Source organism: Rhamphochromis sp. 'chilingali' (genome assembly GCF_963969265.1).
Source record: "Rhamphochromis sp. 'chilingali' genome assembly, chromosome: 4".
Lineage (NCBI taxonomy): Eukaryota > Metazoa > Chordata > Actinopteri > Cichliformes > Cichlidae > Rhamphochromis > Rhamphochromis sp. 'chilingali'.
This window is the reverse complement of record NC_137948.1, coordinates 29,473,697-29,498,207: the sequence shown is the minus strand read 5'-3', so window position 1 is coordinate 29,498,207 and position 24,511 is coordinate 29,473,697. Positions and strand designations below refer to the sequence as shown.

The 24,511-nt window shown below is 41.4% G+C and overlaps 1 protein-coding gene across 1 annotated transcript in view; it reads right to left on the bottom strand.

Annotated features, from left to right (window-relative positions):
• Positions 1-2,358: 2,358 nt before the first annotated feature.
• dchs2 (dachsous cadherin-related 2) overlaps positions 2,359-24,511 on the bottom strand; it is a gene marked incomplete at its 3' end in the record, with an annotated part of 28,678 nt that continues 6,525 nt past the window's right edge. Inside the window, exons 5-20 of the mRNA XM_080880127.1 lie at positions 22,550-23,572; positions 22,273-22,460; positions 21,257-21,356; positions 20,442-20,599; positions 19,284-20,127; positions 18,851-19,090; positions 16,467-16,601; positions 13,434-13,643; positions 12,023-12,883; positions 11,829-11,942; positions 11,036-11,247; positions 10,798-10,949; positions 8,424-8,554; positions 7,989-8,275; positions 7,505-7,646; positions 2,359-4,955 (exon numbers count right to left, since the gene is read on the bottom strand). Of these exons, the coding sequence (XP_080736253.1) occupies positions 2,359-4,955; positions 7,505-7,646; positions 7,989-8,275; positions 8,424-8,554; positions 10,798-10,949; positions 11,036-11,247; positions 11,829-11,942; positions 12,023-12,883; positions 13,434-13,643; positions 16,467-16,601; positions 18,851-19,090; positions 19,284-20,127; positions 20,442-20,599; positions 21,257-21,356; positions 22,273-22,460; positions 22,550-23,572 (7,394 nt within the window). The remainder of the gene's footprint in view (positions 4,956-7,504; positions 7,647-7,988; positions 8,276-8,423; positions 8,555-10,797; positions 10,950-11,035; positions 11,248-11,828; positions 11,943-12,022; positions 12,884-13,433; positions 13,644-16,466; positions 16,602-18,850; positions 19,091-19,283; positions 20,128-20,441; positions 20,600-21,256; positions 21,357-22,272; positions 22,461-22,549; positions 23,573-24,511) is intronic.

Below are 24,511 nucleotides of genomic sequence, written 5' to 3'. Positions count from 1 at the left end.
TGCCTGAGTGATGGGCAGCGTTTTATAAAGATCCACCGAATAACTCTTAACATTGGTGCAGGGACTGCTGAGCTATGTGCTGAGACACACAAGCTTGCTTTGCCAGATCACCTGATATAGTTAGAGATATCTTTCATCACTGTGGTCCTGAGGCCAGAGACCCACTGAAATCACAAATACAGAAGAGTGGAAAGCTTGTCAAAGCCCTGCGATGTGCAGTAGAGAAGCTGGCTAAGTCAATAAATACTTAAACATCTCTCAGTGGCTACATGCAGGGCACACTTGGCCAGTATAGTTCAAGGCTCGACTGTTTATTATCTTCTGTGAAACTATCTGATAAAGACTTTAGCTCTTCTGCTTCCTCGGCTCATATGTTGCCCAAAGGCAGCACACTTGGATTAACAGCAGACCACGTGGAGCCATGTTGAACCACTTTCAGATCATTTAAACAAGACAGGAGAGATGTGAGGTCTCGAAAACTTGAAATAAAAGGGGGAAACATAACAACAATAACTCATTATTAGGATTATAATCCATCAGTAAGTACTAGGTTGAAATATACTAGTGATGATATTGGCTTTCCTCTATTTTAATCAGTTTGTTTCATAACCTGAATTAATGTTCACATTAGAAAAGCCAGACTCTGATGTTTTGATGTTTAATTACCAGGCAAAGATTTGCTGCTGCTGTATATTTGTAAACCCTGGAAATGGTTGTGTGGACAATTGAAATACTAAAGGACTGGCAAAATAACTTCAATCATCATTCTGATGCTCAGTTTGAACTTTAGCAGGTCATCTTGACCATGTCTATGTGCCTAAATGGACTGATTTGCTGCCCTTTGATTGGCTGATAGACACATATTTGCATTAAAAAACACTTTAACAGGTGTACCTAACAAAGTGGTTCGAGAGTGTACACATATTATAGTGTTGGTCTATAAAAAGCATTTACACAGGATGTAAATGTTTACATCAGGATCCTAAAAGTGAAGAATAAGAACAGAATCTGTGATAGCGCTGCACACCACCACAAGTGTTCACATAGTTTGAAAACCTTTATTCCATTTTTCTTATGTAAAGTATTATCAAAGAATTTAACCTCTTGTTGCTGTTCAGATGCAAAATATTGAAGCTGACCATGTGAAAGACCAGATTCATGAAAAGAAAACCGTCTGAAGCGTAAAATGCAATATCCTGGGAAAACACATCATAAAAGTTTAATGTATTTGTTGCAAAAATGCCTTTAAAGAGCTGTTTTATTATTGCCCCACCACAAGAATCCTGTCTTTATTACTGGTTCATGTCACTAATTCTCAGTTACAGTGACAAAAAAACATTTTTATCACTGGAAATGAGGAAATACGTACACATGCAAATCAAATTATCCTAAAGAAACTCGGTAGCACAAAAAAGCCCAAGAGAAACTTTTTTATTACAAATTATTTACTTACAAATGTTTTAGATTAGATTATACATTTCTCTGAAAATTATACCTAAAGTTCTGTTTATTAACAGGGTGGCCAAAGTTTACAGACAGCACACAGAAACAATCATGAATATATATCATGAGAAAATGACAAAAATCTGGAGCTGGTTCAGGAATAGAGACAGCAGAAACAGTACAATCTGTATAAACTTCGTACCAGTGAGGAATTCCTGAACTGCATTTTGGTTTTGAGAGATAGCTGCACTAACCCAGTCTTTCTTTTAGCTTCAAAAGTATTAAAGTATTAAATTGAAGGAATAAAATGTATTCTGTTTCTCACTGGGATTTATTGAGAGATTATATGAAAAGGGGAGGCAAAAAGGCCTGGATTCAAAATACCATTTTTTATTATTCCAGGAAGCAGCTAACATAGCTAACCGCAGAAAAATATTGCCTTTCTTTGGTTATTAAAGTTAAATCAACCATGAAAAAGTTTCCATTTAGAAGCTGCAACCAACTGCAATAACAAAGTGTTTCATTTTCTGCTCATATACATGTTTACAATAAAACATTCGGTAATTAATTGCTGACTAGAACATCTGCTCTTTTTCAGACATGTACATAACAAGGATATAATGCAAGACAGGTTTCAGTCCGGGTTTTCCAGATATTAATTTAGTATTTTTACTGAAGTGAGTTACGATTTCGCCCGGAATGCAAACCACTACAATAACTTCAATAGGATATTATTGTGTTGTATTACTGTATCACCCCTTAAAACCCTACAAGTGGACAATGAGACTATTATGGAAATGATACCAGGAATATATCTGAATATCAGCAAAATCACAACCAAACTGTGCAGTGTCTCCCAAAAAAATCTTCAAAAGGTGAATCGTAAATGAAAGTGATGTCACTTAAAATCTTTGGCTATACCTGTATTTCTGCCTCTAAAAGGCTAGCAGTGAGGGGTCCTGATTCAAGTCTGATCCCCCCAACTCCAGTGTCTGAGACAACTGGTGAGGCACTGGGGGTCCTTATAGTGAGCGAAGACAGTGATGGGGAGAAATTAGGTGTCATAGCTGAAGGGGTAAGTCCAGTGTTCCTGGCTAAGGGGGAATAAGCATATTTCCGGTAAGAGGGTCGTCTGACGATGCTTGGCACACGCCCTGGCTTTCGTGGAGGAACGGTCCTTATGCCCTGCTGTGCTACCCCTGTTATAAGAGGTGGTGGGTACATGAGACAACTCGATTCTGCTGCTAAGTCCTCACGGCCACCTTCAAGTTCCTCATCAGGGAGCATCCCAATATCAGTAAATACGGAGGCTAGAGTCTGGAAACGGGGTTCCCAGTCCAAAAGGTAGTCCCAGCAGTAGCTACCTTGCAACTCCTCGTCTAGAAACACCAGTGAGGAGAGAGAATCTGCAGAAGCCTGGGCTTCAGAAAGGGGGGCGAACCCTTTTATCCCCATGTTCTCCTTTAAATCTCTCATCCTGAGTATTCCAGGAAGTAGTCCCTCGCCGCCTCCTTCCTCTTTGAAGTGGTAGAGACTTTCTGTGCTGGCTATCCCTGAGACTAAACATTTATTGACTGATAAGATGTGCTCTGGTCCTACATCGATGGAACTGCAAGAGATATTATCTCCTAGTAAGGCAGAGTCTGGGATCTCTGTGGACTTCTGGGCAGATTCGTTTCTTTTACGGCAGGGGTATTCGTTGATCCACTTGATCTCCTGGTCCTCGGCTGTCTCGCCTTCCGCTGAACCTCGCCCGCTCGAGTCTGATGGATTATATGGGTTTGAGATGTCCATTTTAGTCACCATGATGCTTGGGCGTGTAATGTCATGCAAAGACATGGAACTTTGTGTTTGGTTATTATGTCTCGTGAGCGAGCTTGTGCCATGGCTCAAGTGCGTAGCAATGGCAGCAGCCTTTCTGATGGCTGCATCTTTGAGCTTACATCTGAGAACCAAGCTCACAAAAAGGATAAGCAGAAAGAGAAACATGATTAATGAAACAGTCAAACTGAGCATATGAGTATCCAGGGGGACTCCAGTTAGTGCTTCAGCTGAACTAGAGATATTGACAAAAACCAGGCAGGTTGTAGTCCTGGAGCCTAATCTAGGACTAGCTGCAGAAACAACCAGTTCTACCATGTCCTGGCTGCCTGCCCTATGATACACAGGACCAGAAACAAAGATAGCCCCAATTGTTCTGTTAATGGAGAAAAAAGGTGATGAATTCACAAGTGAGTACTCCACCACCCCGTCCACACCTCCATCATGGTCCATTGCCATCACGTAACCGACCGTATCACCAGGCTTGACGTTTTCTGGCAACAGAAAGTGATACTGCTTCTGGGTAAAGACCGGACTAAATTCATCCACTCCCTTGATATTTACTTGGACTCTCACTGTAGCAGCTTTGTCACCTTTATCTCTGGCTTCCACTATAAAACAGTACTCGCTTTCTCGTTCGTAGTCAAAGGTTTGTCTGGTGTGAATGTCGCCTGTCAGGGGATCGATGGCAAAGGCCTCCTTCCTCTCTGGGTTACCGCTGCCATAGTTCATGAAGCAGGAGGACATAACAGAGTAGGTGAGCTGCCCATAAGGGCCTAAGTCATTGTCAACAGCGTGAACAGAACATACATGGGTAAATGCAGGGAGGTTCTCCAGCACAGAACAGTTAACTGTAGGAAACATGAAATATGGGGTATTGTCATTCTCATCCAACACCGCGATGAAGACAATCGTAAATGCCACTTTATGGTTTTCAGATGATTTGCCACCATCCGATGCTCTGATGGTGAGGATGTATTTCGAGTCTTTTTCATAGTCGAGAGAGTTGTTGACTACTAAGAGGCCAGACTGAGGATCAAGCTTAAGGTGACCTTTACTGTTCCCAGAAATTATATCATACCGCACCAGGCCATTGGTTCCGAGGTCGGGATCGTGGGCACTGACCTGGACCAGTTTGGTACCTAACTGGCTGTTTTCACTTACTTGTGCATGGTACTCTGTGCTGGAAAACACAGGGACATTGTCATTGCAGTCTGTTACAGTCACCATGACGACGGTAGAGCTGTTCAGTGGAGGCATTCCTCGATCAGAAACGCTCACTGTTAATGCATAGCTCTCAGTAGTTTCACGGTCTAAAGCGTTGCAAAGAACAAGCTTTCCAACATTTTTAATCTGATTCTCAATCTGAACCATTTTTACTTCCAGACAGAATCTTTTCTCCTCATTTCCTCCAGTGATGGTATAGTCCAAATAGGTATTTTCAGGGCTCCAGTCTTGGTCCTCTGCAGAAAGAGTCAGCAGGGTAGTGTCTATAGGCGTGTCCTCCGGGACGGTGAGTGTGTATATGTCCTGGTAAAACGAAGGTTCGTGGTCGTTGGTGTCCAAAATCAGCACGTCTATGGAGGTAACGGTGGAGTGCATAGGATCTCCTCCATCTCTTGCTTCAACCAGAAGATGGATCAGGTTGCTGTTTGTGATGGCCTTTAAGGGCTTGTTAGTAAAAATAGACCCTGCAAAATAGAATATATTCCCATCAGTTAATGAGTTGCTTTAAAGGACCAGTTGATATTGCTGTATTGATAATGGTTCTAACATTCATGACTGTTACTAAAGGCAGTAACAGTCACAAACAGGACTATTAGCATATAATCATAGGCTTAAAATAAAGGCTAAATTAATATAAATGCTTTATTCACATCTTTGTTTTTCAACAAGGGGAAATAATTTTTTTTCTTTTTTTTTTACAATACATGCCAAATATTGCAAAACTCTTTAACTCTTTGGAAGTTTAGCCCATAGTTTAGTACTTTGGTTTTGGTTTGGCCTGCAGTCTTCCCAGCTATGACCATCTATGACAGAAATACATTGCTGCATCTAATAATAAGTTTTAATATATATACTGGCAAGCACGGGAACAAAGATAAAACTTCAGGTAGTCAGTAACATGATTCAAAATGTTGTGGATCCGAATGTCTGAAACCACATGTAAAAACATGACCAACAAATCTGGTAATAATCAGATATTTTGACAACCCTTAAAACAGAACATAGTAAAACAAGAACACTGAGAGCACAACTCCACCGAAGGCCAGGGGCTAAACTAAAACTTAGATGTTTTTATTACAACATGCTGACGTCAGCCTGCTTTCATTACAATATGACGACATCAGCCTGTTACGGTGTCTTTGTGACATCATAAGGCGTTACATTGAAAACCTAAAGAGTAAGTTGTACAGCTCCCTCCATGCCCTTTCATACGATATATTACTCAAAATGGTTACTTGAAATTATTTTTCCAAGGTCAACTTTGATCTTTGGCGCTAACAACAAAGGTCAAATGTTTAGCCAACCAAGGCAGTCATGCCACCCGAGGTCTAATATGAGGTTGTGGAATTTGAAGACGATCTATAAAAAAATGTGGGTAAAATAAAGTTTTACTGACTTTAGTGTGACCATGAGTTGGAGCTGTTTTTGGTATCTACCCCTCCTCCTCTCGGTAGGGAGAACAATAGAATATTTTTGTAAAGCAAGATTTGTTAGACGAAAAGTAATCAGAAGATCACTACATCAAGCCCGACGGACAGAAAACTTCATCACAGATATAGAAATGACTAAATCAAGTGTAATCTGTAAAGCACCCATAGTGATTTCTAAACAAACTGTTCTTCTCTCAGCTTATGGTAGCAACCGAAATGTGTATACAAGAAAACAAAGACTAGAGATAATGACTCTGCCATGGAAGAAAAATCCACAGTGCAACATGCTGGTGGGAACTTTCAAGGGTTTTTTTTGGTTATTTTGGAGTTGGTCACTTTCCCTGAATGGACTTCATCTGACCCAGGAGGAGCAGCACAACACCAGATGCTTCATTTTTCTTTGTGAAGATGGATTAACAGACTCAGTGCAGCAGAATAATGATCCCAATGCACACTGGATATTTCAAGAAGCACTCGGAGACTAAGAAAGGTGGACAATCCTGATATGAAAAGAAGCTCATATCAGGAAGCAAATAAATACATGGTTATATGGTCATTTAGACCAAAATATTCTTCACTGAATTCAAAGACCTGGCCTTCAGTTTAAGAAATATACAGTTGAAGGATTTGCTCCTCTTAAGATCAGTGTATTGTAACAATCTATCAATTTATTAGGGGTTAAATCAAAACTACCGTGGTCATTAGACACAGCATTGCAACATTATTTCCATGTGCTGACTGGAAGGGCAATTTTCTTGGTGAAATGCAACAAAGTGTCTGTTCATCTAATTTATTATTCCACTTCAGTGCCACTTAAGGTTTTCTACAGGACAATTGCATTCACTCTGAGGCTCTACTCTAACAGAGACACACCGTACCACAGAAAACACCATACTCGGCAACATTGCTGCAAATTTCCATTAGTGCATCTCACCACAAAACAGGGCAAATGCATTTCTCTGATATTAAATTTGGGGTTCAAACCTGGTAAAAGCCCATAAATTACTCTTAAGTGAAAGAGAACTGGCCAGAACTGAGGGGAGCTGGTTTGGTTTCAGCTATGTAGGATTTATCTTCTTTCTTGGGTTTAGGGATTCTTAAAAGGGAGATAATAACACAGGCACGGCTCATCCAAAGCACTCTATCTTGCTGACTTCTAATCGGCTTTTTTTCGCTCTTGTCCAAGAACCTCACTAGCACAAGACTTCAAAAATATATTTCCACATTGCTAAAATGCTACTGGCAGAAGAAAAAGTCCAAGTATCATTTCCTGCTGTATCCTGAGCTGCTCCCAGTCAGGTTTTCAGTGTGCCGTTGGTTAAGGCATGCATGACTTTAACTGTGCAAGTAAAGATACCTTCAATGTAGAGAGCAACTCCTAAATATAGAAATCATACCACTAGACAGTCATAACATTTGATATCAGTAGAGTATGAGTATAGAGTATAGTAACTCTGGTATACTTAGATACTGCATGTGCCATATACATGTGCGCAAAGAGTATAGAGTAATCGTTTGCTGTCAGTGTTCATACATCATGTATGGGAGCACTTTCCCTTTTCATGAGTTGCACCGTTCCTTACCATCCTCTGGCTGGATGTAAAAGCCTTGCAGGGGAGATGAAAGCAGTCTGTAGTTGATCTTGCCATTGAGTTCAGAATCTCTGTCGGTAGCTGACACGGACACGACAAACGTGTCTGCTGAGACCAGCTCTGATAACTCCACCTCCAAGAGAAAAACAAAGAGCAAATCACATCTGCAGAAAGTTTCCTGAATCTACTGAAAGTTTTTACTCTTTACATATTCCACCTCCTTTTCTAACTTTCATTCAATTAGGCCACGGGCTTTTAGGAAAATGATCCAATCCAAACTTTGATGAGTTATTATATATGTGGTGCTGGTATATGGTATATAAGGTGCTGTCCAGAAGAGCGCAGGCCTCTGCTAGAGGGGGGAATATTTATTTTATATCTATATATCTATATATATGGGGGAATATTTTGAGTACCACATAATTAAGATTATGAATGCTTTCAACCATCTGACTGAAAAATCTTGTATCTGCACCTGGTAGGAGTCCTGGGTGAACGCTGGAGCGTTGTCATTGACATCGAGCACTTGAACTTTAACCTCTCCATTGGTCTGGTGAATTGAGTCAGATGCCCAGACCGTCAGAGTGTACTCTGTCTGCTCCTCATAGTCCAGGGCTCGAGTCAGGGTAATGACGCCAGTATACCGGTCGATAGCAAAGGGAATATTGGTGCTGCTGTTGTCTGAGAAGCTGTAGGTGATAGTCGAGCTCAGGTCAACGTCATTTGCAGTCACTTGGGTCACCATGTATCCTGCTGGCAGATCTAGGCAGAGAATAGCAGATTGTAGTTTAAACTACAATGAACTTGGATTTAAATCTTGTCCTACAAAAACTGTAAGTATTGATGTACTGAAGAGATTCTGCCATTCAAAGAAATGGAAGAGCAGTGCATTGACAGGAGTTAGGCTTACTCTCAGTTATAAGTACAGGATCCATGGGGGGAATGGCAGGGCTGTTGTCGTTGACATCTACCACTTGGACCCTAACGGTGGCGGTGCTGCTCAGTGGAGGATTCCCCCTGTCTGCTGCCTGTAGAACCAGCCTGTAATATAGAAAGGTAGGAAATTAGCAAATAATACAACTGAGCTTTAGTCAAATTCTCAAATCCATTTTTCAGCTGAGCGGGCCTGTTGACTCAGAGTAAAACAGAGTTTCTTGGTTACACCCACAATCACAAAGATATAATCCTGTTTTATTGTAATGTGGAGGAGGAAAAGTTAGTCAAGTCTTATTCCATCCAAGGTATGGACATTGAGGCTGTGGACAGCTACAGGTACCTTGGTGTTCATCTGAACAACAGACTGGACTGGACTCATAACTCAGACGCCCTCTACAGGAAAGGGCAGAGCAGGCTGTACCTGCTGCGGAGACTCAGGTCGTTTGGAGTGGAGGGCCCACTCCTGAAGAAATTCTATGACTCTGTTGTGGCTTCTGCTATCTTTTATGGCGTGGTCTGCTGGGGCGGCAGCATCTCTGCTGGGGACAGGAAGAGACTGAACAGGGTGATCCGAAGGGCCAGCTCTGTTCTAGGATGCCCTCTGGACCCAGTGGAGGTGGTGAGTGACAGGAGAACGGCGGCTAAGCTGTCATCCCTGATGGACAACATCTCCCACCCCATGCAGCAGACTGTGACAGCACTGAGCAGCTCCTTCAGTGGGAGACTGCGGCACCCACGGTGTGGGACGGAGAGATTTCGCAGGTCTTTCCTCCCCACTGCTGTCAGACTCCATAATAAAGACTTTAACTGATCAAGCACACACATCCATACATATGCAATAATACTAAGTGCAATAATCCTTTCTGTCATCGTTGTATTTTTACTCAGTTGTATATAGTATTTGTATTTGTATTCTATTTTTATCTTATTGTATATTTATTTTATTCTACTGTATATAGTATTTTATTTTATTCTATTCTGTACAGTTGTGTACTGTATTTATTCTTATTGTATTCTAATTTTTGCCTCATAACTTTTGCACTGTCCACTTCCTGCTGTGACAAAACAAATTTCCCACGTGTGGGACTAATAAAGGTTATCTTATCTTATTCCTTTCTGCCTTTCAAAGAAATGGAAGACCAGTGCAGTGAAGAGGGTTAGGCTTACTGTCAGTTGTAACTACAGGCTCCATGGGTGGCTTAATTCAGATTTATTACGTTGTCTTGGCCCCTTCTTGTAAAAGAGACAAATCAGTACTTTGTAAAAAAAAACCAAAAAAAAAACCAAACTGCTGCTACCTTGAATCCTGAAAATCTTCACCTGTAGTCATGGTAGAAAAAAGTACGCCCTCTTTCAGTTCTAACATTTTACAAATAAAAATAAAATAAAAATAATCTGGTCCTTAGCAGGTCTTAAGATCAGATAAATACAACCTCAGATGAGCAACAACACATTACACCATATCATTAGTTATTTATCAAAACTAAGCCAAACAGTGTGTGAAAAAACTCAGCACACTCCATCATTCAGTAGCTTGTAGCACCAACTTTGGCAGCAACAACCTGAACTAATCGTTTTTGTATGACTTTATCAGCCTCTCACATGGTAGTGGAGATTTGGCTCATTCTGCAATGTTTTTTCAGCTTATTGAGGTTTGAGGTACTTTGTTTGTGCACAGCTCTCTTAAGGTCCTGTCACAGCATTTCTATCAGTATGAGGTCTGGACTTTCACTGAGTCACTGCAACGCCTTCATTCTTTTCCCTTTTGTTTTGTAGATTTGCTGCTGTGCTTGGGATCTATTTCCTGTTACATGACCCAATTTCAGACTTCACCTGTCAGGCACATGGCCTCATATTTGAGTCTAGATGACTTGGTATACGAGGTGCCCAGGTCCCAAATCACCACACACTTGACTATTGCTAATATGCTGTGTGTGGTTTTCACCTAACAAGACATTTGATCTTATCTGTCCAGCAGACATTGTTCCAGAAGTTTTGCAGCTCAGGAGGCAGAGTGGGTGCAATATGCCCCGTTTTGTGATTTATCTGATATTGTATTTATCCGAGCTTAAGACCTGCTAAGAACCAGATCATTTTTATTATATCCTGATACGTAAAAGCTTAGAAATGAAAGAAGGTGTATCTTCTTTTCACCAGGACTGTAGGAAGATTGTAAAATGCCACCAAAATAATTGCTGTACTACGCCAGTTAAAATGCTTTAACATTTACGAAGAAGTGAAGTAGAAGAAACATGCAACTGTAGCTGATTCCATTTTGGAAGTAGAATCAATTTTATGTGTGCAATAAAGTTTTACTTAATATTTTTTATTGAGCAGTTTGAGCATACTTGTATGATGGAGTGATCTCGCGGTCCAGTAAAACATTGGTCGCAAGGATTCCTCGTACAGAGTCCAAAATGAAAGCTCCATTAAGGTTACCAGAGAGAATGGAGTATTCAATCTGGCCGTTCATGCCGCTGTCAGCATCGGAGGCAAACACCTGTTCAAAATATGAGAAGCGGTCAGTATTAGAGGGATCACTGCATGCATCTCACATCAATGAGGGCGTTATTACCGAAAGTTTACCTGCATAATGTAGGTATTGTGCACTTGGCCCTCCCAGACAGCTGTCCTGTAGCTGCTGTGTTCAAACTGTGGTGCGTTGTCATTGATGTCCACCAGAGTGATGGAGACCCTGCAGTGAGCTGTCTGCAGCCCACTGTCAGCCAGCACCACCAGCTGGATGTGGGGGTTCACCTCAAAGTCCAGAGAGTAATCCTTCTGCACTCGGATTTCACCTACATAAGACGGTAACATGAAGGTAAAAGCTGCACTCAAAAGGAAGTACAGCTCAGTTAATATCAAGCCAATAAGGTTTATTTTTAAAAACACAAATCATAGAAATCATAATCTTAATTGACATCTTACTTCACGCCCTTCTGTGAACAGGGCCTTTTCCTCTTTGGCCTTTTTTCACCAAATAATAGAAAAGTCATGGTAAAGTAGTGGAAAGAAAAACACAGCTTTCAATCTGACAACAAAGGCGTCGACAGAAGTACTTTTAGGTTCAAGTTTTTGTGGTGAACGTTCAGTCCAACATCAGTATGAGATTGTGTATTTGACTTGGTGTGTCTGCACGGTTACTTTATGTAGACGTGAGTCAAAAAAAGGAATTTGGGGGAAAATATGATAAAATCATACATGGTTTTGAAATACTTATGTATTAAAAAATGCAGAAGGACCAGAAAAGCTGATTTTTTTTTTTTTTGAAAAGGGGTAATTTAGGGATAATACAAAAAACTAACAGAAAACCTAAATTGCGGGATTAGACGGTTTTATTGGTTAAAAAGTTGTATTTAGAAATTAACATTTTAATTACCAGTGTGACGGTTAATGGAGAAAACCTGGTTCTCGTTGCCGCTAAATATGGTGTATGTTATTCTTTGTCTGCTGCTGCTTTGGTCGTTGGCCTCCACCTTTGCAATCCAAGTGCCTTTAGAAAGAAAAAGACAAAAACAATGACTGAGCTGTTCAGTGGTATCGGTGAAAACAAGACAAACAGATACAACGTACCAGCTCTGCTGTTCTCCTTGACACTGGCGTTGTAGACTTTGCTTGTGAACTGCAGTCCTTCGTGTTCTCCCTTCAGATGGATAAAAACCAGGCAGGTAGAGGTCAGAGCAGGATGTCCTCTGTCTGAAACGACAACTTGCAGCTTCCTCCCAGAGAAACCCGCTCTCACTCGTCTTCTCAGCGAAATCTCTCCAGTCTCTGTGTTGATGTCAAACAGATTGTCCTCGTCTGATAACGCATAATGTATCGTCCCATTCTCACCCTGATCCCCATCTGCTGCTGTCACTGTGGTAACTATCTGGTTCGCCAGCGTCCTCATGGAAACCCACGCGTTGAAGGGAGTCTGCTCACAGACCGGCATGTTGTCGTTCACGTCCTCCACCTGTATGGTGACCGACGCCAAAGAGCTCAGCGGTCCCTGAGTGCATCCATCGGTAGCGACAGCTCTGAGGCTGTACTGAGCTCTGCTCTCTCGGTCCAGAGACCTGGTGGTGCGGATCGCTCCCGTGAAGGCGTCGATTAAAAAGGCCCCTTGGCTGTTATCATCTGTCAGGGAGTAGGTCACTTCCCCGTTAGACCCTTCGTCAGGATCCGACGCACTTACACGCAGGACTTCAGCTCCTGCGGGGAGGCCCTCGCTGATAGAGGCATGATAGTTCTTGCGGGTAAAGGAAGGGATGTTATCGTTCTGGTCCAGCAGCACCAGATGGAGCTGGGTGAAGGAGCTGAGTGGGGTGGGGCCATAGTCACGGGCCTGGATGGTGAGTGTGTAATTCTGCATTTCCTCCCGGTCAAGGACCTGTGTGGTGCTAATGGCTCCGGTGTGACTGTTGATGGTGAACCGACCTCTGTAGTCCTCACCTGCAGACAATCAGAGATGACATCAGTGGAAAGGAAATAAAGGATAATTCCACTTTAACTTTGGCCACTCGACTCAACAATGCACTTTTGATGTCTTGAAAGCAAGCAGTCAGACATTCATCCATTTAGAATTTTGCTTGCTTCATTTATCTGAAGGTCAGACTAAATGTATGCTGCTAATGGTCTCTCCAAGCAGAAACATTATATGCACACAGCTCAATATTGAACCAAGAAGTTAGTAGATAAGCTGTGCTTGTCCCTTCACTACAGACAGTTTGTGCAAGTCTTTAACTGTTAAATAAATGATATGCTCTAAAATACTGGACTACCCACAAGTTACGCACCTACAAGAGCTGCTCAGACTGCATCAGCACTCAACTAACCTGCTCTGCAACTTTGCCTGAGCTGCCACTTTATGCGAGCCAATAATGGACTTGTTGCAAAGGTGGCATCATTACAGTAGTAGCCTTGAATTCACTGAATGACGGCATGAAGTACAGGTAAAACTTTCAAGTTGCTTGAAATACAAAACAAGGTCTGATCTTCTCACCAACTATGGAGTAGTGAATGGTGCCATTTTCTCCATGATCTGTGTCAGAGGCCTGGGCGGTGTGGATGACCCCAGGAGGAAGGTTTTCCGGGATGCTGATGCGGAAGGATGACTGCATGAACTCTGGGGGGTTGTCGTTGTCATCCAGCACAGAGCACATCACCGTCGTCGTGCTCGAAAGTGGCCGAGCGCTGCTGTCACGAGCCTGGACTGGAGATAGGAACAGAAAGGAAGGACACAGAGGCTTCCTCACCAGTTCTTTTTTAATTATTTACTAAAATATTCAAATGCTTGACACCCACAGGCTTTATAATAAGTACTGATGTTTTAAACAACAAGTGCCTAATACTATTAGCATGTTCTTTAGACCCTTTTTTCTATTTTTCTTTGGCATGTTTTAAATAGCATCCAAATAGCACCAAAAGCAAAGTGTAGCTATTGTAAACCTGATGTCTTAATGTCTGAATGTCTCAGATATGTCACACACTGTTATTTTAATAACTCATTCAACACTAGAGTATAATTTTAAAAAGCCATGCTGTACACATTATATGTAACAATTTTACTCAAGATTCTTTCTTACAACACAGCAATGAGGCAATTATTGGCTGTGTGTCTGGACACTGTGTGGCCAGATTGGATGTTTAATAGTCTTTTTCAGGCAAGTTTTGTTTTTTGTTTTGTGTATTTTATGTTCAATATAGGTATTTGTTGTGCCTGAAAATGAATAAAAAATAGCAGTAAAAACTCCAAAATCAGTCAACGGAAAATAATGAGACACAGCTTTTAACACATGCTGACAAGAATTTTTTTATTTCTTTCCAATTCATTTCAGTGTTTCCCAATAAGCCCTGTGAGATTTTGGCGTGGCTTCTAAATATTCAGGCCTTCCTGTTATTATATTTAATTACTGGGACTTTATTTTTAATTATACTGGCAACTGTACAAATATTATGGTAAAACATGTGAAAACATTTCACCAAACGCTGGTGAATCTGTTGAATGTAATTACTGCACGCATCCATGTGAGAGCGAAAGCAAACTCTCGAAAAGACAGAAGGGTGTAGCGGTGCAGTCAGAAGAGGTTAGCTATACTGTAGCTCAGCCCTTTAACAGTCTTCTGTTTCCTTAACATAAATCAATCTGCTGAATAACGTTGCTTTAACGGAGAAAGTCGACCTTAAATTCTTTACGGCTTTGCCGGTGAAGCGTGACAAAGGAGAAGGTACAGAATGAAAGTATTTGTATAACCCTTCAGATGCAGGCTCTCACCCAATTATCGTTGTGAGTGTGTGGCTAAGCAAGCAAGGTCGTGATATGAAAGGAATCAAATTCCTCTGTTTACACAGCTGTTGTCACATTAGCTGGGATGTCTTTGAAACCAGTTTTCCTCAGGACATCTTGATCATAGCCATTAGTGATGCAATAACAGGGCAGCTCAACACAAACATCACCTCCATACAGACTGCCTCATCAGCAGATTGTATCTTCTGCCTGACAGGCTGTAATTGAACAATTACAGAAATTTGCACTGACTTTAAGTACTGTGCAAAAGCCTTGAGCCACCCCTTATTTCTTTATATTTTGTGTCTTGAGCAATAGTTCTCCAGGTCTTTCTGGAGGTTTTTCAAAGTCTTTTTGCTAAACATTGGCTGCTTTTTCACTCATTCTCAGTTTCATTTTCCCTTTGTTTCTAGCGCCCTGCCACAAAAACACATCTCATCGTTGGTTATATCCACAAAAAATACCAAACATAACACATTTGACAGGAATAGTAATGTATTTTTGCACCAACAAGATGATTCTTAAAGACCTGTTGGCTGAAAACTTAGTGTGCACCACGTTCTTATAAAATCTGAGGAAACTGGAGGAAAAAAGAAGAAATGGCAAGAGTAAGAAACTATCTGCAGGAGATGAACAGAATCTAAAAGTCATGTCCTTAACAAATCGGAAAACAATCCAGCAAAGACCTGACAAAGCACCTGAGAGATGTATCTGTCCCTTCAGTTGATCCATCTGCTGTTCACTAAAGCTTCATCAGAAATGGTCTTATTGGCTTTCAAGAAGCTATTCTTAAAGAATAGAAACAGGAGAAAAGGTTGAAGTTACAGAAAAACTAGAATGAAAATCAGGTCTTATGGAGTGATATGAAAATGAATTTGAAATCTTTGGCTCAAATCATCTTAATATGTGGGGAAGAAGTCAGAACAGAGATCCAACAGTGAGTGTCTACAGCCATCTGTAAAACACGGTGGAGCCTCAGTCATGGTCTGCGGCTGCATTCCAACCAGTTATGGACGTAGAAATGTACCGTCAGGTATTGTTCAACTATGCAATATTATCTGAAAAGTATCTGATTGACAATGATACCAAACAGACTGCCAATGCAGTCAAAGCATACCTGCATAGAAAAACACACCATTAAACACCATCAGTCTTGGATTGGCCTCCCCAGAGCCCGGACCTCAACATTACTGAAGCAGTGTGGTATCATCTTGACAGAGAACCGAAAAAAAGGCAGCCAACATCCAAGGAAGAGCTCTAGATGTCCTTCAACAAGCCTGGAGAATTATTCCTGAAGACTACTTAAAGCATTAGAAGAAAACTTTTTTACACGTTTCAACAAACTCCTCCACCTATTTCCCAAGACTTTTGCCCAATGCTGTACGACTGACTGGCGCGTTTGTCACGACACTTGACAAACACAAGATTTCCTTTTACCACTGTTGTTGTATTAGATTGCTCTGATTTATTACAGAAAAAAAATCCATTTTGGTGATGAGTTACTTAGTTTCTGAGCATAATTCTGATGTCTTCAGTGTTATCATTCTGGAAGTCATTAAACATGTGACTTTTACTGCATTGTTTTGCACAACTGCCGATTTTCCCTTGAGTTTGTTAACCCTGAACTTATAATTAAACTTTCTCATTTTTGTTAATAGATACGTGCTTTACTTCTGGCTTTTATTGTTGAAAACTGTTATTTAAAATGTTATTGCTCAGGACTAACAGATGTTTGCTTATGTGTCCTACCTCTGAGAGTAAAATGCTGCTGCTGCTCTCTGTCCAGGTAGGAGGTGGTGGTAATCAGGCCGGTGTACGGGTTGATGCTGAAGAGCTCATAGCCGGGACCCGGCAGCAGACTGTACCACACCACAGCGTTCTCCTCTGAGGACATGAACACAGGAGGCGAATGTAAATGCTGTCACAGACCTCAAAACAAATGCTCAAGCAAAAAAAAAAAAAAAGGAAAATCAAGGTTAATAGAAAAAAAAAATCAACTTGATCATATATCAGATGATGCTGCATAATTACAGAAATCCAGTGATTTACATTACAGATATGCTCCCCGACAAACGATACACGCTAGTTTCTCTATTGAAAAAAACATTTCCAGTTTCAAGTAGATATAAATGGCCTTAACACTGGTGAGACAAAAAATGTGGCTTCTCTAATGAGACTATGGATGTCAAAAACAACACAGTGCATTTTTATGCTCACGATCTCCAGAAAAACCGATACCTCTAGTCGTTGAATCGTTATCTACCTCACACATTCAACTTTAGTTCAAGTCCATTCATGTTTATTGCTGCTTCTGTTTCAGGCAGCGCTTATCTCAAGGAAAAGAGAACAATGTGGCCACTGAACTTCACAAGGCAGTTAAAACCTCAGCGAAAGCCTGCTGCTTGCAGCTTTTATGGTTCTTGTGATACGAAGCAAACGCAGAGTTCACTTCAACTTTACGTGCAAGCTGTGGTCTTGATGACCATCACAATGATGCACGTTTCACATCACGTTAGTTTCAGAAGATAGAACAAGGCGAGGAATGCGTATAGCATTTAAGGCTATGATTACTAAGATATCTTTTATGCTGATAGCAGTAAAACATTTGAATCACGGGGCATTTGCACGTTTTTGAAATTACGGTCTATTCACACACTTGTATGATGTTTTATAAGAGCATAACTCGATTACTAGACTTCTTCTGCTTAGCTTTGTTTGGTTCACTGATTTAATTTACATTGCTGTTAACTTGGTTTGCTTGGTAGGTGTCAAAACTACAAAACTCTGTCAATGTCTTCTTCATAACTCTTTTGGTGTAAACCGTGTCACTTTTGTCTCTTGTGCATAAACAACCATAAACAATTCCCACTCCGGGTACTAACAAACAAAAGTGTTCCATCAAAACATTTAAGTTTCAGCCAAAGTGCAACCCTGGCACAATGACCAAATCTTACCATCAAACCTCTTTGTAAATAATCAAACTCTTCTTTTGAACACAAAGACAGCACAGTTACTCTTTAAAAAAAAAAAATCCCTCCCAAAATCTCAACTCTTGCTTAACAAAGGGAAATCCAGAAGGCTCAGAAGTTTAGCTGTCACACTCATTCACATTGCAGCTCTTCTGTGATTGACTCCAGCACATGGAAACTTACATACATAGATCATCAGAGACACAAAACAATGGTCATCTCTGGTGAGAGTTTGCAGGGAAAAAAGCAGCACAAATGATAATCAAATAAGACTGGTGGGAGAGCAGGCCGGCCTGCCAGACGAGGCGATTTGAGGAGATGGATGAGAACACACAGCGCCTATTGGCACAGATGGCTTGGATTATGGAAATCATGATGAGAGAGGACCTTTCAGATTTCCCAGAGGAGCTGTCTGCTTGCTGTTCTTGGACAATTCTCACCCCCAAGAATGTTAGTTCACATTGAAACCCCTCCTGTACAGGTCCCCCTGCCGCACGCCCTCCATCTCCAGTATTTAAAAAGAATCCTACTGTCAACAATGAGGAGACGAAAAGGGATGTAGAAGGCCCCGTGCGCGATGTGTTAAAATAAACAGTGTCGATGTGTAGATTTGGGAATATGATTAAAGAGTCGGGTGAATGAGATTCGGTGGGATGTGCAATGAGCAGAGCAGACAAACCGAAAAGCATATGAGGAAAACAGCAGGGTGTGGTTTCAATTAAACTGTTAATGGAGTGAAAAAACAGCAGAGCTGAAGTTCGACAAGGAAGCTGAGCTGCATTACGGCACATGGTACGAGAAAAAAGTAATAAACATGGACTGTTGTACTTTGTCTTGCCAGGAAAAGCTGTAGTTTTGCAATTTGGCTCCTACTTTATTTTGATGCCTTCATCTTTTCATGGTTAGCGGATTTATGGTTTTAGGCTTCATGGACATGTGCTAGTGCTGCCATCTAGGTAGCTCACAGGGAAACTGCCGTCTCCACTTTAATATCAGGGCAATTTCAAACTAAATTTAAATGCTGTGAAATATAATCAAAAATTAGGAATTTTTAAATAGTTGGAGCTCAAAATTAAATGTACACTACCTCAGTATAAATGTCCCATTTCAGCCATTATTTGTTGGTATTACCTCTGACGTATCGCCAGTCAAATGAATTATTACCTGAATCCTCATCAGTGGCAGAGACCCTGATCACTGGTTCTCCAGGGTCTCTGTTCTCTGCCACAGTGGCGGTGTAAATGGTTTGACTAAACACAGGCGCCTGGTCATTCACATCCCCGACCTCCACTGTCAGAGTCTGGGTGGAGGAGAGTGAGGGCAGGCCTTGGTCCAGCGCACGGACGGTCAGACGGTGGAAACGTTCTGTCTCATAATCCAACGGGGCAGTGAGAAGCAAGAGGCCTGAAAAAGAAGGAAGGAAATAAAAGAAGAATTAATTTTCACATTTAAAAGTGAAATGTTTGATGTTTGAATTCACTGTGAATCAGCAGACGTTCATATGTCTGATATTCATGTGGTGAGTCTGATGAGTTTTTTTTTTAGGTAAAATTTTATTTAGAATAAATTTTTTCCGCTGTGCAAAAATCACAAATACCTGTCTTCTCCTCCAGTGTGAACAAGCCTTTCTTGTTTCCAGAAATAATAGAGAAGGAAACGATCCCATTTTCACCTTGATCTCCATCTATGGCCACAAAATGATGCAGCAGACTCCCCACCTCTGCGTCCTCCATCACCTGAGCTGTGTCTGCCGATATGAACACCGGCCGGTTATCGTTCACGTCCAGCAGGAAAAGCTGAGCCGTCACCGAAGCCTGTTTACGCTCATTCTTCTCCTTCGCCTGATCTGTGGCTGTTACAGTGAATGCGAAGCTGGGGGTGCTCTCGCGATCTAAAGGTGCTGCTACAGTCAGGCTCCCCGTGTAAGGGTCGATCCGAAAGGGGAAGGGTGATGATGACCCGCTGACTTCAGCGTCAAAGGCGAGCTCATAGCGGAGGGCACTGTTTGGAAAGGTCCCGTCAGCGTCTCTGGCATGAAAAGCGTACGCCAACGATCCGACTGCAGCGTCCTCCCTCAGACCAAACATCACCAGTTTATCAGGGAACCAGGGCGTGTGGTCGTTCACATCCTCCACTATCACGCAAATCAGAACAGACACATTCACGATGGGAATGAGGCTGGCGTCCTCAGCACGAACCACGAGGAAGTACTGCATGGCAGCCTCGTAATCCAGCGGCTGGTTGATGTATATGTCACCGAAGGAGCTGTCGATCCCAAAGTGAACACTCCCGTCCCCCTCAGTGATGGAATAGTGAAATCTCCCTTTATCTGAAACATGTGCAGAGCCAATAACAGTCGCAGGCTCCGTGTCCTCCCGCACCAAAATGCGTCTCACAATTTGGCGATCGGAGCGGCCGTACGGATCTTCTAATCCATGAATCTGAAAAGCACAAAAAAAAGACAAAGTTTTAGTTTGCTATAATTACCTTTTTTCCCTCCGTTTGGATTATGGGAGGAAAGCACTTGTCCAAACCCAGCTTTACTCTTTACGGTTATTAATTTAAAGTTAGCATGAAAAGATACAAACAATAAAGCAATAAAATACTGTACTGTATAAAAATGAGTGTAAACTTCCAAAACAGTTAATGCAGTATTTTTGTAAAATCTCTTGACTTAAAGCTGATCGTTCATACTGCAATTAAATAATATGTCACTGTTTTTAAAGGTGTGGCCTAACTGGAGCACAGCCCGTACCTGTACATGAATGACTGCAGTGTCCTCCTGAGAGATGACTCCGCTGTCCCTGGCGGTCACTTTCAGAGTGTAGTACGCTTTTGCATCTTGGTTGAAGAGCTCTGTTGTTGTGATATCTCCAGTTTCGCTGTCAATCTCAAAGTGCTCCAGATCATCATCTTCGAAAGCAGACAAAAAGAGATGCGAACAGAGCGAACTGTTAATAACACAGGTCTGCAACAAAAAAACGGCACGGGATTTTCTGACTGTTTCTTATAGATTTTTACTCACTGAAACTATGAAAAATATCTTTTAAATTCCATCCTCGTCAGGTTTGCTTCCACAACTCTTGTTTTTAGTCTAATTAAGCGTACGATGCCCCTTTTTAAACTGAAGTCTGGTATCCTATACTTGAGTCAAAAAAACATATCCAATAATAATTTCTTACATTAATTTAATATTTCTAAGAGTGAAACTCAAGAGAAATATAAATAGAAAATGTGAGGAATTGAGGACAGGGGGTCGGGGTGCGGTGGGCTTGGTGGCATGAGGAGCTCAGATGATCGTGTCCCAACAGGTTTATTTTGTTCATAGTGAAAGGTAAGGAATCTCAGAAACACTATGCATAGTTAATTGTAATAATAATATTTATTTTTTTCCATCGCTGTTTTTTATGTGAACTCACGTGATTACGTGATTGAGGGAAATGGAGATCATTTTTAGATTCAGCACCCTAAAAACCATAAAATTTACCAAAAACATCCCATGCAGCTAAAAAAAAACTTTTTTTCAGACCAAGTCTGTATAGTCAGTCAGGACACACGTTTACAGCTCACCTGTGACCAGTGAATGAATAACTGTTCCATTCTCTCCTGCGTCCAAGTCTTTGGCAAACATGTTCGTGACCAAGGATCCTGACTGTAGACCAGCCCATATCTGAAGTGAACACGTAGAGCGCATAACTACATCTGACAACATAACAACACATACACTAAAGATATAGTGTAGAATTTGCACAACTGTATCTAATCTTAGACACTAAGTCATATTTATCTCGAGTTCATTTTTTCATGGCACATATATACGTTTATGTTCACAGTAAATTAGTGCTTGAAGTAATTTATGATATTTTGATATTTGCTCTCCTTAAACTTGCTTTTTAATGTGTGCTGATAATATGTTGTGTAGTGATCATACATGGTCCTTATTAGCATATACACATGCTACAGTATTACTTAGATAAATTATCCCACTTAGATCATTTTTGCCTGGTACTAGGTCTTTGAGAGACAACACGATGACACCAAAATCTATAATATATCAATTTGTCTAGCATGTATTGATACATGTGGGGGATGTTGTGACGGTGTAATAATTTCTAATATTAAATAATGCTGGTATATGGGGAATATTGTCATGTTTTTTTGTATTAACTCGTCGAACTGTACTTAGTTTTCACGTAGTTTTTCTTTTCCATGTCTTTAACTGCCTGCTTCATGAGCTGCTCTGTGTCTGTCTTCACTATTTCTGTGTCTTCTTCTTATTTCTGTTTTTTCTTAGTGTAAAGGACTTTTTCCTGCCCTTGTGCTTGTCATTTTGGTTAGGTATTAATCAAAACAACATTAAAGTACCTTTACAGACTAACAATTTGTTTTTTGCCTAGATGTGAACTTCCTGAGTTTTACCGCTAAAGTGACAAATGCATTTCCTGATGCATCAAAAGGCAACAACAGCTAAATGTTATTGAGAAGCATGTGCAGTTTGGAGCGCAGATGTAACTGTAATTTATCAAGACTGCTTTTGATTGCATCAGTAGTTGCATCACGTTGTGATGAAGACGCATCGTTCTTACCAGCACATTCAGCTCTTTACTGGCTGGCAGGTAAGTGAACTGCGGTGCGTTGTCATTGATGTCGGCGATCAGGATGTGAACGATGGCGGTGGCATTGAGACGAGGGTGACCCTGATCTGTCACCATCACCTTCAGACTGTGCTGGCTGTACTGTTCCCGGTCCAGTGCCACCCAGTTGATGATTTCACCTGGCAGAAAATGGAGAAAGGTTAATGTCACATAGGTGACCATGGAGCACAAGGTAACTTTAAGGTGGTGTTACTTGATGTGTTTGTACCTGTTTTAGCATTGATTCGGAAGAATTTCCCATCTGAGAGCAGGAGATAGGACAACTGGCTGTTTTTCCCAGAATCCTTATCCACGGCCTTGACGGTTCCCACCAGACCTTGTGGCGACGACCCCTCCAACACAGTGAAGTAGTAAACGTCCCTGCTGAACACCGGGGCGTTGTCATTGATATCCAGCACCAGCACCGTCACTGTGGCCATAGCCGTGGTATTTGACAGTGAAGCCTCCGTAGCCAACACTCGAAAATGATACTTGGACTCTGTCTCATAGTCCAGGTTGGCTGAGAGATACAACCATCCCGTCTTTGGGTGAATCCGAAACGGAACCAGAGGGAAGCCAGGTTCTCCTTCCAAAGAGTAGATGATGCCGGAGTTTGAAATGTGGGCTCCACGGGTTCGGTGAGCCCTCGCTTGGATGACCCGAGCATCTTTCCTGTAGCCCTCCCCAATCTCCACGTGATAGATCAAGGTCTCAAATGCCAGGCTGTCTTCGGCAGTCGTTTGGTCTACGTTTACTGAGAGGGTCAGGGTGGAGCTCAGGGAAGGTTCTCCTTCATCTTTGGCCACAATCTCCAGCTTGTATCCCTGCTGATGATCCATCTCTAAACTCTCATTTAGCGTAACCGTCCCGAGATTGTGATCAATAACAAACACGCCATTTTCCCTGCTCTTCAGGTAATACTGCACCCGACCATTGGCACCGCTGTCATAGTCATGCGCGTGAGCGATGAACAACACGGTTCCCGGTCGAGTGTTTTGTGACACCGTGATGGTGTCACTATGTTTGGGGAAAATGGGGGCGTTGTCATTAACGTCAGCTACAGTGATGTTGACTTGGGTGGTGCTGTAAACGGGAGAGGCGTCGGTGTAGGACTGAAGAACCAGAAGAGCGTACGACTGAGACTCGTGATCCAGGGGCTTGAGGTTAGTGATCAGACCCAACTTTGGATGAACGGAGAACAAACTCTGAGGGTCTCCAGAAGAGATTCGATAAGATACAGATTCCATGGAGTCTGTAGAAAAAACAAAAAAACACTTTCTTCCCTTTGAAATAGTCATAAAAATTTAAAGGGCTTACATAAATTAGACATTTAAAGACATTGTTCTAGATGTCTTGGGATTTAATCAGATGTAACTTTGAATGCATACACACACGCTAATACACTTTAAGTAATTAAAGCACAGGCCAGAAGATCCCATTAATCCCCTGCAAGTGTTTGTTGTGCTTCGACTGTAAACTAAAAACTCCTGAAACAAGCAGAGAGCTTAATGGTGCTTGACTCCTGTCAAACAGCCCCAATTCTGCTGTTTCTGCTTTAAGTCGAAGTGTTAATCTCTTAGGTGATTAGACAGCCTTGAATGACTGTCTAGTGCTGTTGGGGCGTTTAGCTGTTGAAGGCATTCGGTGGAAAAACAAGACTATGAGGAGATAATTATGAATCCCTTTACTCTTTGAAAACCATCTACGCAGAGGTTTTTTTAAGATACTGAGAATAAAATTATAAATGATATCCACTCTTCTATTACTTAAACTGTTGCCACCACAACCTGCTGTTATATTTAACAGAAAGTGCCCAATAAATAAGTTTAGAACAACAAGGAAGAAAACGAGCAGGTTGATCTGTAACAGGATTGTTTCTGATGTAGATGCAGTACACTGCACAGCTACTCTTTATTATCTGTCATGTGTTCGTGAGACTCAAAGGGATTAAAGATTAAACTTTAGCTTCTTCATGTCTGAAAGGAGATTTGAGCAACTTTTCTGTCGCAATCATCTGTTGGGATATTAATGCCTTTGTGTAACAGCCACCTATTCTGAATGTGTCTAAATCCAGTTATTATGTTTCAAGAGACCTATGAAGCACGATAATGTCAGTACCTACACTAATCCACCTCATATTAAACAGCTGTATAGGTTTAAAAAATATATATTTCAAGATACAGATGTTAGC